We start from the raw sequence: 13,966 nt of genomic DNA, 5'->3' as shown, positions 1-13,966 counted from the left end.
AACGGTTAAGGCATCCGCCTCCTAAGCGGAAGACTCCGGGTTCGAGTCCCGGGTAGGGTTCTAGGGTATAACTATAGTATTTTTTTTTGGGAAATTGTTTACCTAGGATTTAAATAGATTACCTTATTTCAGTAATTTCTTAGTAGTTACATTCGCGTGGAATAGGGTAGTTTTAGTTTTTCTTGTGTGAGAAACTCTGAGTTTTTTTTTTTTCCGTAGGTGGTATTTAATGCATGTACTGTTAATTTATAACAAACGCCCCACGAACAGGATGATAGTCTTTTTTTTTGGAGAAGTAGCACTTGTGTTATTGTATTATGTCAACTATATACTTATTATAAGCTTTGCAATAAGTATCAGGATATTCGGTGCGCTTCGGGATATTCCATCTAGATACGGCTATTGTTTACCCCACAGATCAACCTCGAAGGAAGAAAAAAAAAACAAAGAGATCTAAATTTAGACGTATTATTATTATCATTATCACGTCAAACTAGAACAATGCATTTCCATCTGCTATATGTTGTCATTGACAATATAAAATATATTTGCTATGTTATAGCACCTACGCTCAGTTTTGTTTACTTGGTTACAAAATTCATCAATCCCGATTCTTTAGAGCTGTTGCTGCAAAATTTCCAAGTTCAATTATTTTCACAACCATTTTGTGAATCACGGCCCAATGAGTGTGCAATGACTGGAGACAAGATTCTTTGTAAATATTTCAAATACTATGATATGGTATATTATAGGTATTATCTTATTGCTCAATGGGATAGATGTATATTATACACGTTGCAAACATCTTGGATGAAATGGTTAGCATTATATCTCGGCAGTAAAGATATTAGTGATGAAAAAATTTGGGAGAAATGGCTAGAAACATTAGAGATAGTACTTGCGATAATGAATTCAATCACTTTGTATACTATTAAAAGGTTGGTTGTTTCAAAAATGTGGCTATACTTTATCTTTAGTACCATACTTGCCGTGAGTAAACCATGGGCAGTTGTAGCAAATAAATTACAAATAGTATTACGTACGACAAATAATGTTTTCTAGACCTATATATATATATCAATACCCAAATGAAAATGAACTCATATCTGGCTCTTCAAATGCCTGTAACGGTGGTGGTGACTTATTAACCAATGGCTTTCGAGGAGCCTCGGAATCTCCATTTGCAAACGAACTCAATAAATTAGGTACATCTCCACCACTTGATCCATGTTCTGATTCAAGCATCTTGATTTGACTTGGTTTATTATTAAGCACCAGGGTACGAGGTGGAGATCCCCATTCAAAAGTCTTTTGTAGTTCTTGTTCATTAAATGTCCAATTTCTCAATAGTAACAAGGCAAGATAATCACATCCCATACGGGTATATATCATACACACTTTAATAATAAATTGAAACTCTTCTTGTTTGGTAATATTAAGTGATCCTTTCAAATAGTTAATCTTCTTGTGTCTTAAATCATTAAATAACAAAATCAACACCGGATCATCCCGCAAGAAACTTTGCCCTTTAGTAGACACAACAAATTCGTCTTTTTGAACTCCACGACCAGCTACAAATTTATCCCTGTTATCTAACGCCATAGTTATTGGAGATTTAATCAATGCTTGAATAGATAATTCCTTATAACCCAATTGCCAAAAGATCCAACTTGTAGTCCAACGGTCCCCATTAATAACCGCCCGCGGTAACACATAATTCTCAATAACTTTGAACAAACTGGAATTGTCGTTTTCATTAGTCACACTATCGCTGCCATTGTATACTTTAGCAATAGCAATTGCCAACGGGATGTCTCCAAGTTTAGTAGCAATCGTACTACAGCAATCATCACATGCATCACCAAGCAAGAAGAAATAAGCGGCATCCATGAATCGATGTTTACCTAAAAGAACAAAGGCATTTTTGAGAGCAGCTGATCTCCATCTATCCTGGGTGAAATCGTTATTCAAAAACTTTAACATTTTCTGTTGTTCAGGATGGTTTACAGTTCTCCATAATCCAATCAAGATTTGTTTCTTGCGAAGAGCAAGATAGAATAAGGATACACGGCCTGATGGATCTCTAGTTTCACTAAATTCATTTCTGGCTGCCGTTTCAATAAGTTTAATAAATCTCTTGGTTTTTATCCAATATACTAACCCCGTGGCTTTAATGTTTTCCCATTTCAACCTGCTCTTGTAATAATCTTCCACTGCATTCAAAAGTAATTCCTTGTTATCAGAATGCAATGCCCAGTTAATATCACGCATGGACAATTTATGCTGTTTAGTAGACAATTGAAACAATTTAAATCCAATCATGAATCTAATCCCGTTGTCATCGAGGGATAACAAATGTTTATTCAATTCCTTGACAATGGCAATAATAGAAATCAACGTGCTTTGTTGATGTCTGGTTAGCAAAGGCATAGAAATTTTCATCAATTTCTCAGTCAACAAATCCGCCAACTCATCATTGAATTTGGTAAACACATCAATGGAGAAAATTGACGACATTCTTCGTTGCAATACCCCAATTTGTTTCGGTTGGTCTTCCTTCACAGACACGGTTATCCCTTGAGTCTGATAAATTTCTTGTTCAATATCCAAATTCAAATCCCAGGCGATTCGATCCCCATTTCTCAACACTTGAAACAATTTTACAAGGATTTTCATGACAGAATTAACTTGACTCATGAATAACGCTTGTACAAGGAATTGTGGATGATAAATGGGCAACGGACCGTTGAGAACCCGAACCAAATGAGCGATATCATAAACCAGATCTTCTTCTACCGGTTCATCTTCTGTTTCATCCTCCCCTTCTTCCTCGTCGCTTTCGTAAATTTCAGTAAACTCGGACTTTTCATTGCGGTGGTACCCACTCATCAATTGTCGAATCATCGAATCAATAGTGCTTGATCCTAATTTGACCCACCGATCGTCAATGAAAAACTGATTACCACTACCAATAATCAAGTATCCGCCATCTAACCAAATCAGATCTCCGATTTCATGGCTGGTATAATCGGAAATATCAATTTTCTTCAATGTAGCAAAGGTGGGAATCTTATTCGTATAATCATAACGTAATTGCGTGTATAACAAGACAAACCGAGAGAACCCAATTGAGAGGATGGCATTGGATGTCAGTTCTTCGCTTATGAATGTCCAATCTAGATCTTTGACCGCCCCATTTTCAATAGGGAACTGTTCTTCATATTCAAGCACTCCTTGCATGATATCCCATATTGTGAGCACAGTGCCCGTTTCATCAACCACGGCGAACTTATTAATTATAGTCAGTCCATGGATTTTGCTTGCTCTTTTGATATTAGTTACTAATGTGTTGGTAAGTTTCCAAGATAATGCATTTCCAGTAAAGTCGAGCGAGTATGTTTTGAGTAATCCTTCAGTGTCAATCACGGAGAGCACACTACCAGTATGCTGTTGAATAAAAGCATCTACAGTACCAATCTGATATATTTCTTCTTCTTGCGGTATGCTTGAAATAGGTTGATCCACAAACCTAATCTCGGTAATTTTATGATCTTCAGTATAGCTCAATGTCAACCTCCAAGCATGAACTAAATCTTGTTCAAATATTGCAAGTATACAGTACTGTTTAACCTGGCTTTCTATATGATCTTCACTGGGCCACTGGGTCAAGATGAAAGCTCGCGGTGGTTGCTTAAACGTCAAGTTGTGCCTTGTAATCAATTCCGCTGGTTGGTCATCTTGGTTGCAATCCCAAACACTAATATGTCCGTCCCTCTCAATCGACACGACAATGTGTCTTCTTCGCAACCCCACAGGCGGTTCTACGTCATTTATAATTACAGCATCACAAATTCCGGCACATTTAGAATCATCGGCATGGCTTACATTGATTTGAAATCTCTTTGTCACTGACATGATATTAAATTGATCTTCGCTCAATATGATTGGCTCCCAAATATAATTGTGTTCTGGAAAGTTCAGAATTGAAAGAAGAATGTTATGTTTGGAAAACAACGAATTTGATTTAACTATTTTTCGGATTGATTTGGTATGGCCCTGGAATTTACTCACGAGAGATATTCCTGAACTGTCGGTGTGAGGGTCAAGGAGTTTGTACAAATCGAGAATATCGTATCGAATGGTATTTTTGATTCTGTCATGGATTGCAAAAGAAAGATGATGGATGTGGGGGTCATTATTAAGGAATGCTATATCTTTGACTAAAATTGGATTGAGGATGGATGTTATGAATTCTTCAGATTGAATCAGGTTGAGTGTTATGGCAGGCGATTGTTTCTTGGTATCCACTGGGAATGAATTTTCAGTAAACCTGTATGATTTATCTGGATTTATAGGTATGAAATGAATATTATTGGGAGGACATTGTGATATGTTTGTTATAGCAAACAATTTGAATTCACCTAGATCGGAAATCACCAATAGTAAATCTGAATCATCACTTGCAAAGTCGTGAGTTAGTTTCTTTAATAATGTAATGACCCCCTGATTCATATAATAATTTTCAATAATTAGAATGGAACAAATCAGGGTAAAACTAGTAGATAAATCCAAATTAGCCCAACATTGTATATGGTTATGACCACTATATTCATATGAAGCCCACACTCGTAATTGATAATCATTTGTGAATGTATATATGATATCACCATTATCTTGATTAGCATTGTCTATATAACCTCTAATATTCTTTATATTTGCCATTGAAGGATCGGTTATTCTTCTTCTTGGTTGGTGTTCTTGATGTGATTCATCATGGTGCACTCGGCAATGATATGCCGAAACATATGTTCCCCTGGGATGTTGTAGATATGAAACTTCAAACAAGGTGTTGTCATCGGAATAGTTTATTCTCGACCATACCTTAACCATGCGGTCGTAGTGCCCGCTCGTAGTCAAGATCTTACTTCCGTAAGAAGTTATTATTAAATCCGAGATTGGATTCAGTTGTGGTGAGCACCACCTCTTGGTAATTTTCAAATCCCCATATTCGTTATAAATATGAAACAACATTAGATTAAGGCCAGTACCAACGACAATTTCATCTTCACAGCAAGCCCACTTGACACAATTGACAGTCTCGTCCACTTTAAACTCAAGACATTGCAGCCATTTCGGAATCTTCATATACTCGTTAACAGGAGCATACACAATTATAGTTGAGCCCACAGCAATGACAATTCTCCCATTTTGCGAATCAATATCAATGGCCTGGGGATCTCGATCAAGATATATGGTTTGCAAGTTCTTTTCAATGTTGCTGGGGTTTGGTTTTTTATTTCCTGGTGAGAGCGTGGCCCCCGTTATGATTAAATTGTTACCGGACCCATAGACTAAGATATGGTGGTTTTTCCAATTGCCCTGTGCTACCGAATGGGCCGATTTGTTGACTTCTCCAGGAACAAATGTGATCGTCATTAAGGGAGACGCAGTGAAGTTCGTATGGACTGTGATTGGATGTAACGGAATTGAATGAGATGATATTGGTTGTAACTTTTACTGGTGTAATTTCACCCTGCGATAAGTGACAACAATCACGTGACACAACCCAATGCCACATGCAGGAAACATACTAACCTAAACCAGTCAACATTCCAGGAGCGTACACGAGGGATCAAGTTGAGACGATCGCAGTTTATCTGCCTTGATATACGCAAGGAGGTTGTTGCATCTTGCTGATATTGGTTGTTGAAACCTGTCCTTAGGGAGTTGACCCCAAAAAGTTTTTACAACCATCACGTGACTCAACACACATGGTAGCACACACTCCCTAGTTGAAAAAGAAATAATTTTAAAACCCCGAGACATGTAGTAAACGGTTTAGTTAACCAAACCTAACTGCTACAAACGTACAAAACATGGGTGCTAGGTATGTAAAGTTATCTTCGCCGTGACAAGAAGTCAGGGACACCAGTCTTACTAACACCAGCGCAGTTGTAAAGACCAAAAGAAAGCGCTCGCTATATGTCTTCAAAGATCCCCCTGTGTTCTAATAGAACGAAACACTCCCAAGAAATGTCTTACTGATCCCGAACTAAAGAAAGAATTACCCGAGTTATGTGTGCATAACTTCATGGCGTATATGGAATGCAGACATGGGTTTTTCGATATGAGAAAACGTATGAGAGGGAACGCCCCTATGTCTACAGGTAAATATGATGATGTATATGATCATTTATCCAGTGGAGATTTCGATGCTCATGAAGAAATGAAAAAGTTGGATATTTTGAATAGAAACTTGTCTAAGCAGAGACAGTTGAAGGAAGAGCAAGAACGTTTGAGATTAAGCGGAGAGTTGCGTTAAAGCGCACACATATATAAATCCTTGTATATATATATATATATAAAAGTCTGTATGAACAAAAAATATTAATGCTTTAAAAACTGGTCTCGCTCAGCTGTAAGTTGACTAATAAACTTTTTGAATATCGGGTTGAACTTTGCCAAGTTGGAAAATACAGAACTCAAGTCGATGAGCTTGTTAATGTGGGCAAGTAGTTTCTCTTGATCAACATTCAGATCCAACTGTTGCTTGATGGAGTCAAATAACTCATTCAAAGCCTCTTGAAATTGTTCCACACTATATGAATCATGCCTGAGAAGTGAATTATTCACTAGTTCAAAGATAGTCAACACTTTAGTTAGGTTTGCCTTGACTTGTTTCAATTGGATTAAGTCATTAATGGCTTCATTTTTACCGTGATTTATATCTAATTTTTCGTTAATGCCGTTCAATTCTGCCTGTAACGAAAGTATTGAGTTATTGAGAACGTTAATATGGTATTGTAATCTAGTTGTTGACCCTGTCGACTCGTCATCCCTGCTGTATATCAATGTGTTTGATTTGTTTAATGCGTCCAATTTGTGTTTTAAATTATTATTTGATAGTTCATTGGTGTAGTAATCTAAATGTATAATCAACTGCGATATATCATTGGATAATTTAGAAAGTGAATTCTTGGAGTAAGCTGATATCGGTGTGGCTGTTGTTGTAGTTGTAGTAGTAGTAGAAGACAAGTTTGGTGAGGTGGGTAGTGCTGATGTAGGGACTGTGATGGATTGGACTAGTTTGTCGATGTATGCAGGTGGGTTGAAGTCATTATCAAAGAACATAGTCAATGACTCTTCGATTGTATCATCTTGTTGTGACATGCTGGTGTAGTTGCTAGTGGAGAGGGTGTAAAACGGTGGTGGTGGTTTTGTTTGCGCGGAAATTTTTAATTGATATTGACGTGTAGGTTTTCCAATCACTGGGGGGGTTGCACTAGCAAATCTACTCAGTTTTTACAGCACAAAATGGCAGGCAGACAGTAAGTAAACAGAGAAAAAGGTTACAGGACTATGTCTCAGCCTATCAATTACAAATAATATATGTATTACGTAATTTATAATTAAATACGCAGACACAAAGGACTGGATCGCGCCTTGGATCGACCGGGAATAACCCTAATTCCGAGCAGATTATTAATACCAATTCCACGGTTCACGGTTCACGGTTTACGGTTCCCGATGCACAGTTCACAGCTCAACAACCCTCTGAACCGACCATACTCCTACACTCGTCGCATTCAACTCTACACTGGTTTCAATCATAAATATTCACATTTACTATAAAACTAACTTACAACTTAGCCTTTGGTCTTGGGTCCATAGACTTAAAGACACCTTCTAAAGCAGTAGCCTTCATCATGTTACCTCTGATCTTTAATTTACCGTTCATAAACAACTTTTGACCGTTGGCCTTACCGTTGGCTAACTTAACGAAATCAGCATCCTTCAAGATTAATTGGACATCACCCTTTGGTGGAGGACCTTCAACCTTCTTAAGAGTACCTTCATTCTTCAAGTCCAACACCCAAGAGAGTTCTTTACCTTCCTTGTTCTTCAATGTAATGACAAGAATGGCCTTGACGTTCTTGATGGCGGTTTCAGCAATTTCTTTGTCGTGAAGAGCGGCTTCTAATAATTCCCATAATTCGGAAGCGTTAAATCCATCGGCGGCGACTGAAGACATTGTTAATAATTGTTTACTTGAGATAATATATAGTGATATTGAAAGGAGTAAATGAAAAAAAACAAAAAGTCTGGGGGAAGATTGTATGCTTTTTATAATTTGGATAATTTGGGGTAAAAAGCCAAATTATTGCATATGAATTTGCATATGAAATGTTACACTAGACATTTTTGTTTTTTGGCTCACCAGTGATTTTTCTTTGCCATGAGGAAATTCAATCCAACAAAGAAAATTTAGACTGGCAGTATTGTGACATCATTAGATTTGTTGGATATTATGTACGTTGCTGTGCCTGTGACATGTGAATTGTTTTTAGCTAAAAACAATTCAATCTACGTTTCATTTTTAGTGGAGGTTTATCCCAATCGGGCAATTTTCAATATTCCCTTTGGAGGTTTTTTTTTCGGTAATGACCTCGGATAAGGTTTGGTACAATTACATAACCCTACCCATTCTCGTGTGTCTCGGTTACTGTCCGCATATTTATCCGTTAATGTGGAGATCTAACAATTACCCCTTTTTACAGAAACCGCTGTGAAAGTTTCATCTGGGGGTTCTTATCGAAAATAGTCCGTGGTGTTTACTAACCATAAGCATGGGGTAATCACTAGAAGCCCTCGGTCACAAAACAACAAAACCCCCATATAAGTATACTCTCCCCACTCCTCAATGCCATCAGCATTTCGCCAATGATAATTTCATGGCAACGTTCGTATCGATTCGCCTGATAACACACGCATAATGACATATGAAATCATACTTCTTAGAGTGGGGCAATCTATTACCACAACCACATCACCTAATCACATGAACACAGTCACGTGATTTCCTTTAATTTTGCCTTGCAATTTTTTTTTTTTTTTGATCAATATCAGAGGAAGAGCATCGCTTAGATCTATTGGGTATAACACAGTAATTACCATGTCGTTCAAATCCGAGGCTTCTAAATACCAAGCTGAGTCAACAGTGTCCAAACTTTTCTCCTCCATACTAAACACAACAACACCTAGCGAGGAGTCGAGAACGTCTAATCTTTCCACCACCCAGATCCTTGCCAACCAGTTCAATCATACAGCAACCGCCTCCAAAAAGAAACTGAACCTGAAACTGAACAAGAAAATAGCCAAGAATGTCGATAAGGAAAAGAAATTCTCCAAGTTTGTCAAATACACCATTATAAAAAACAAGAAGGACCACACCCCTGAGGAAAAGAAATACTTGACCAAGTTAGCCAAGAGGAATATTGCACAATTACAACTGGTTAAAGTGGACGAAATGGTCGAAGATGAACTAAAAGAAGTCAAGGCACAAGTATTAGCAGAAATAACAGATAAGCTGCACGGCAGATTACGAAAAAAGAGACTAGTGAACAATAAGAACAAGAAGTTTGACGATTTCGATAGCAAGGTTAAACGAGGCATGATTTCCGTGCCTGGGTTAACACCGGGTTTGGCTCCCGTGGATTACAACGAGAGTGATTCAGAATAGTATATATTGTCTATAGATTTATAAGGTTTATTTTAATTCATAGAGCAGCTGACATAAATCGATTGCCAACTTTCTAACCAGTCTCTTCTTATCATCCAAACACAAACGTAACTGGTTTAATGCTTGGGTTTTATCACCATGTCCTTTCTTGAACAAGATGGTTAAATTCCGTAATGCCAAAACACGGATGCTTTCATCGTTTATTCTCTTTTTGCCCGATACAATCTTTGTCGTGGCAATTTGCAACAATACAGGCACAAGCTGAGTAACATATGGGTCTAATATCGTGTCATCCTCTTCAAGAACAACATTAATCATCAGCAATCCCAGCTTAAGCACTACAGCATTGGTAGTTTCATTAACACATGCCATGATAACCGGACCCAAAGTCAGCAAGTACCTAATCAAGATCGAGGTGGACACATTCTCAATAATCAACGCTAACGCCACAAGACAATTGTGATTGTCTACATGGGGGAGCAATTCAGGAACGACAATTTGGAAAATACGTTGCTTGTACAATAAACGGACGTTCAAGTTACGCACGCCTGAGATATGCTTGCTTGTTGTTTCTGTGAAGATGTCGATATCGATGAACAATACTCGGAATGACTTTGGTGTGATTCCGGAGCTACCCGACGTAAATTGGTTGACTAGTTGTTGCAATTTATCAAGTCCAACTGGATCAAGCTTGAGAATCAATCCCTTTAGTATCCAAATGTAGATTTCATAACTGATTGGATCAGTGAGGGACATGTCAACCAACGATGTCACATCAGTAGTAAATTTGTTAACGAGGAGGGATATTCCTTCCAAATATTGAATACGAAGATATTCATTATTCACCAGTTTGACAATTCCAACCATTGACTCAGTTATCACGTTCAAGTTTTCAAATTGACATTCTTTATCAATGGAAGCTACAATCTTGTTAAACATGACAATATATCCTGATGGTTGACCAATTAAATTGCCTTCCAATTTGATCTTGGATGACTTTTCCGTAGTAAACACCTCAATAAAATCATTCAACACCGCTTGATGTTTCAGTTTTTCAATATACCTAATGATTAATCCAACCAATCGAGAACTAGATTCAATCAATGCATAATCACGAGTGTCTTCACCTAATAACTTGAAAATGTTATTCAAGAATGGTGGAACAAAGTGACCATACCATGAATCGGTCAAGAATTGATGCCGTTCAGTAACTTGATTAATCAACTTGATCAAAGTGTCAATCACTACATGGAATAATTTGATTTTATCTTCGTGTGCCAAGTCTAAGTTGTTGAATGAAGAAAGTCTAGCCAATGACTTGATGGAAATCACTTCCAAAATTGCATAATTAACACAGAGCTTTCCAATCACAGCAAGCCTGGTTTCAACTTCAACAATTTCCGAGGTATCATCAAGAGTAGCAAGTAATGGCGTGATTATCAACTCAATTGCCAATTTGGTAATTCTTGGTTCCGACAATGGTCCAATAAGTCCAGAAACACATGCATCAACCACAGTTTCCGAAGTCGATTCATTCAACAAGATTTGTTGGAAATGGTTCATGATTAATTCGAGTTCTTGAGTAGTAAGGAAGTTAGCCATTCCAATCATGTTGACAAACTGGGCGATTACTTTCTTTGGTAAACTGGTATCAACGTTTGATTTGAGTAATTGGCCAAGGAATATCAAGATATGGTCTTTATATTGGGATAATTTTGTGGGTTGTTCAGGAGCAAGTGTATAATAAGCCAAGAAGATATACTCAAGGTTATCCACTAACTGACCCTGTCTTTCGATATTCAAAACTATGTCTTCTTCTTCTTCTTGTTCTTCGTTAGCTTCAGTTTGCTCAACATTAAGGTATTTTCCCCAGACGGAATGACTAAACAATTGCTCAACAATATAGTTGAATCTATCAAGTGATGTTTCTGCCATAACACCTAGTATAATAGCAGCTAATTTAGTTTTGTTGGTGATTGTAGTTAAATTTTGCGTCAATTCATGCAAGATCATCTCCAACATCAGTTGTGGATCAGTCGCTCTTTCCAAGAGGTTTCTAACAATAACCAATGTCAAAACTACGGCTTTGATATCATCATTGTCATCAATGGCCTCATAATCTTGGGGAATAATAGTCTTGCTTGCACTTACTGGCAATTCGTTGGTATTGTGCAACACTTCAAACTTGACGGCGTTCCAAATAGTGACCCAATGTTGATCCACCGTTTCGGGAGCGTATGTCTGCACACACAAGTTCAAAGTTGTCAACACGTCATTTCTAATTGCTGGATTGGTCGAGGTGAGTTTCTCAATGAGATTGGCAATTGCATCCGTGGCGAATAACGATTGCAGGGCAATAGTTTCCCTAAGGGCCAGTTTCAAATCATTACTGGTGATTTTGTATGGATCATTGGGTGGTGGAGTGAATGTTATGGGGAAATAACAGAAACATACATCAAACAAGTCATCGATTAGTTGTTGATGCAAGTTGTTGTTTGCATCGAATGTGAACAAGCTGTTTATCTTGGTGTTTAATGAAAATGAATTGATCAAGTTTCGTGGATCTTTCTCTCCGGAAGCAATATGAACGAATGCCTTAACATAGAGATCTGCAAGTTCAGTATGGGTGCTGATGTATTGGCCTTTACTTTCAAGTAATCCGCCAAGAATCAAGAACGTTTCATATCTGATCTTGGCCAAATTCTTTTTAGGCAGATAGCTATCCAACAACGATTTCAATACTTTGTCGATCGAATTGAAATTGTTCATCTTGACTAACGAGTTCAACGCTTGTAATACATATGTCAAACTCAATTTATCGTCCAACTTAACCACCATGAAATCAACCATAACACCGACATCCTGACGACTCAACTTGTTTATAGGAAGATCAGCAAACACTCGCGAAAGACACAGTATGGCTTTGCTCCTAATCATGTCTGTATCAGAAGTAAGGGTCTTTCCTAAACTGGAGATGAATTGAAGAAGCGTGATTTCATCACTGGTGATAAGGTTGACTAATTCGGCTATGAAAACCGACGATGCATCATCGGATGTGTCGTCTGAGGGTGAAGACGTGGCTATGTATTGGTTTATAAGGGTTGGTATGTCATGGATTGACTGTGACATGGTCGTGGGTGTTTGCTTTGGGTCTTAGTCAGCTTATCGATTTGGGTGTGTGTTGAAAAAATTGATTGAAAAAGTGTTGCCAAAATTTTGAGCTGAGCAACACAGATTTTACACACATAAACCATCGCCATTTCTATAGACAAGTTCTGCTATTACTATGTAATCGACAGTATAATGTCACAAGCAAAAGCAATTACACCATCTGGTTGATTCGAATGAAACACATGGTAGCACCTATATTTGCTGAGCGGGTTTGCAAGATGTTGGTAGAGTCTAAAATCTTCAGCAAACATCAAGTCACCTTGAGCAATTCCGCGCGAATAAGAAAAGCTCACTATCAAGAGCATGACGCCGTTGGTTGTTTATGTGAAATTTTATGTCAATCTGGTTTGTGCAAATTTAAGTTGATGTGCATATTTGAAATGCATATGCGAAATCGGATACCCTGAGTGAAATGACAATGATGGGCCGTCCGGCGTCCCAGTGCAACTCGTTCACTTTGTGAAATCAAACTCTCCATAGCTTGTTTGCACAAAGTGTAAATGTTATATAAACAACCAGCTTAGAACCTGATTCAACATCGTGTAATTTACGGCAGGAATAACTGATCCACCCCCCTCCTCCATAGAGAATGCTACCAGATGAATGGAGGTTAAATGTTCCTGATTGGTATGTAGTTATAGTAGTTGGCCAACGCATCGAGAGTAGAACCAAGTACGGAAGAGACGATGAAGCCTGTAGATTACAATTATAGCGAAGTAAAGTCAATACTTGCAATGAAACAAAGATGTTGTGTTATGGAAACTTTCTCACAACAACAACAACAACAAAAATAAAAGCTCTACCGCGAAACCTGGCACAGAATTTACGACGATCGTAGTAAAAATTCGCAGCACCGTTCGCCCTAGAGAACCCATCGTGCCATTCCATGCCGAGAAAAAAATAAATTCTAGCACGATTGTTTTTGGAACAACACACACACACGCACAAAAAAAAAAAAGCCTCAGCACTAAACCATAAATCAAAAGCTAAACAAACTATTTTGCGTTAGTACATACTTTCCCTTCCCCCCCTATTATTCCTGGTTTATCACACCACAGGACAAGAAATTACCTTACATACATCAATAACAAACCATCAATCAACAGTAAAGACAGTTGATCCCCTCCCACTAACAATCAGATAGCCTAATATATTTTGGCTCGGTAAGTCTACTGTTTATTTACAATGATTGAGATTCCTGATTTGGATCAGCTATCGCTCGATTCATCAAATTTAGATGATGCCCATATAATCCAACCATTCCTGATGAATCGA

At 37.8% G+C, this 13,966-nt stretch overlaps 7 protein-coding genes across 7 annotated transcripts; 3 read left to right on the top strand and 4 right to left on the bottom strand. All coding sequences in view use genetic code 12, as the record gives it.

The window, feature by feature from the left end:
* Nucleotides 1–501: 501 nt before the first annotated feature.
* Nucleotides 502–1,062, top strand: SPAPADRAFT_141577 (uncharacterized protein; the record flags this gene model as incomplete). Its single annotated transcript, XM_007376010.1, has 1 exon — nucleotides 502–1,062. One exon carries the CDS (start codon nucleotides 502–504, stop codon nucleotides 1,060–1,062), a length of 561 nt encoding a protein of 186 aa, XP_007376072.1.
* A 15-nt stretch (nucleotides 1,063–1,077) lies between these two features.
* On the bottom strand, nucleotides 1,078–5,436 carry SPAPADRAFT_51318 (uncharacterized protein; the record flags this gene model as incomplete). Its single annotated transcript, XM_007376009.1, has 1 exon — nucleotides 1,078–5,436. One exon carries the CDS (start codon nucleotides 5,434–5,436, stop codon nucleotides 1,078–1,080), a length of 4,359 nt encoding a protein of 1,452 aa, XP_007376071.1.
* A 404-nt stretch (nucleotides 5,437–5,840) lies between these two features.
* SPAPADRAFT_154223 (uncharacterized protein) lies at nucleotides 5,841–7,197 on the top strand (the record flags this gene model as incomplete). Its single annotated transcript, XM_007376008.1, has 2 exons — nucleotides 5,841–5,887; nucleotides 5,953–7,197. The coding sequence occupies 2 exons, from the start codon at nucleotides 5,877–5,879 to the stop codon at nucleotides 6,320–6,322; spliced, it is 381 nt and encodes a 126-aa protein (XP_007376070.1).
* On the bottom strand, nucleotides 5,843–7,197 carry SPAPADRAFT_61861 (Golgi transport complex subunit; the record flags this gene model as incomplete). The annotated part of the gene is made up of 2 exons (XM_007376007.1): nucleotides 5,843–5,887; nucleotides 5,953–7,197. One exon carries the CDS (start codon nucleotides 7,168–7,170, stop codon nucleotides 6,388–6,390), a length of 783 nt encoding a protein of 260 aa, XP_007376069.1.
* A 409-nt stretch (nucleotides 7,198–7,606) lies between these two features.
* Nucleotides 7,607–8,069, bottom strand: SPAPADRAFT_61858 (uncharacterized protein; the record flags this gene model as incomplete). The annotated part of the gene is made up of 1 exon (XM_007376006.1): nucleotides 7,607–8,069. One exon carries the CDS (start codon nucleotides 8,030–8,032, stop codon nucleotides 7,640–7,642), a length of 393 nt encoding a protein of 130 aa, XP_007376068.1.
* Nucleotides 8,070–8,953: 884 nt separating this feature from the next.
* On the top strand, nucleotides 8,954–9,520 carry SPAPADRAFT_56168 (uncharacterized protein; the record flags this gene model as incomplete). Its single annotated transcript, XM_007376005.1, has 1 exon — nucleotides 8,954–9,520. The coding sequence occupies one exon, from the start codon at nucleotides 8,954–8,956 to the stop codon at nucleotides 9,518–9,520; it is 567 nt and encodes a 188-aa protein (XP_007376067.1).
* A 27-nt stretch (nucleotides 9,521–9,547) lies between these two features.
* MET18 (Met18p) lies at nucleotides 9,548–12,649 on the bottom strand (the record flags this gene model as incomplete). Its single annotated transcript, XM_007376004.1, has 1 exon — nucleotides 9,548–12,649. The coding sequence occupies one exon, from the start codon at nucleotides 12,647–12,649 to the stop codon at nucleotides 9,548–9,550; it is 3,102 nt and encodes a 1,033-aa protein (XP_007376066.1).
* Between the last annotated feature and the right edge of the window lie 1,317 nt (nucleotides 12,650–13,966).

The sequence above is a fragment of the Spathaspora passalidarum genome, assembly GCF_000223485.1.
Source record: "Spathaspora passalidarum NRRL Y-27907 unplaced genomic scaffold SPAPAscaffold_5, whole genome shotgun sequence".
Taxonomy (NCBI): domain Eukaryota; kingdom Fungi; phylum Ascomycota; class Pichiomycetes; order Serinales; family Debaryomycetaceae; genus Spathaspora; species Spathaspora passalidarum.
This window is presented reverse-complemented; position numbering and strand designations above follow the sequence as displayed.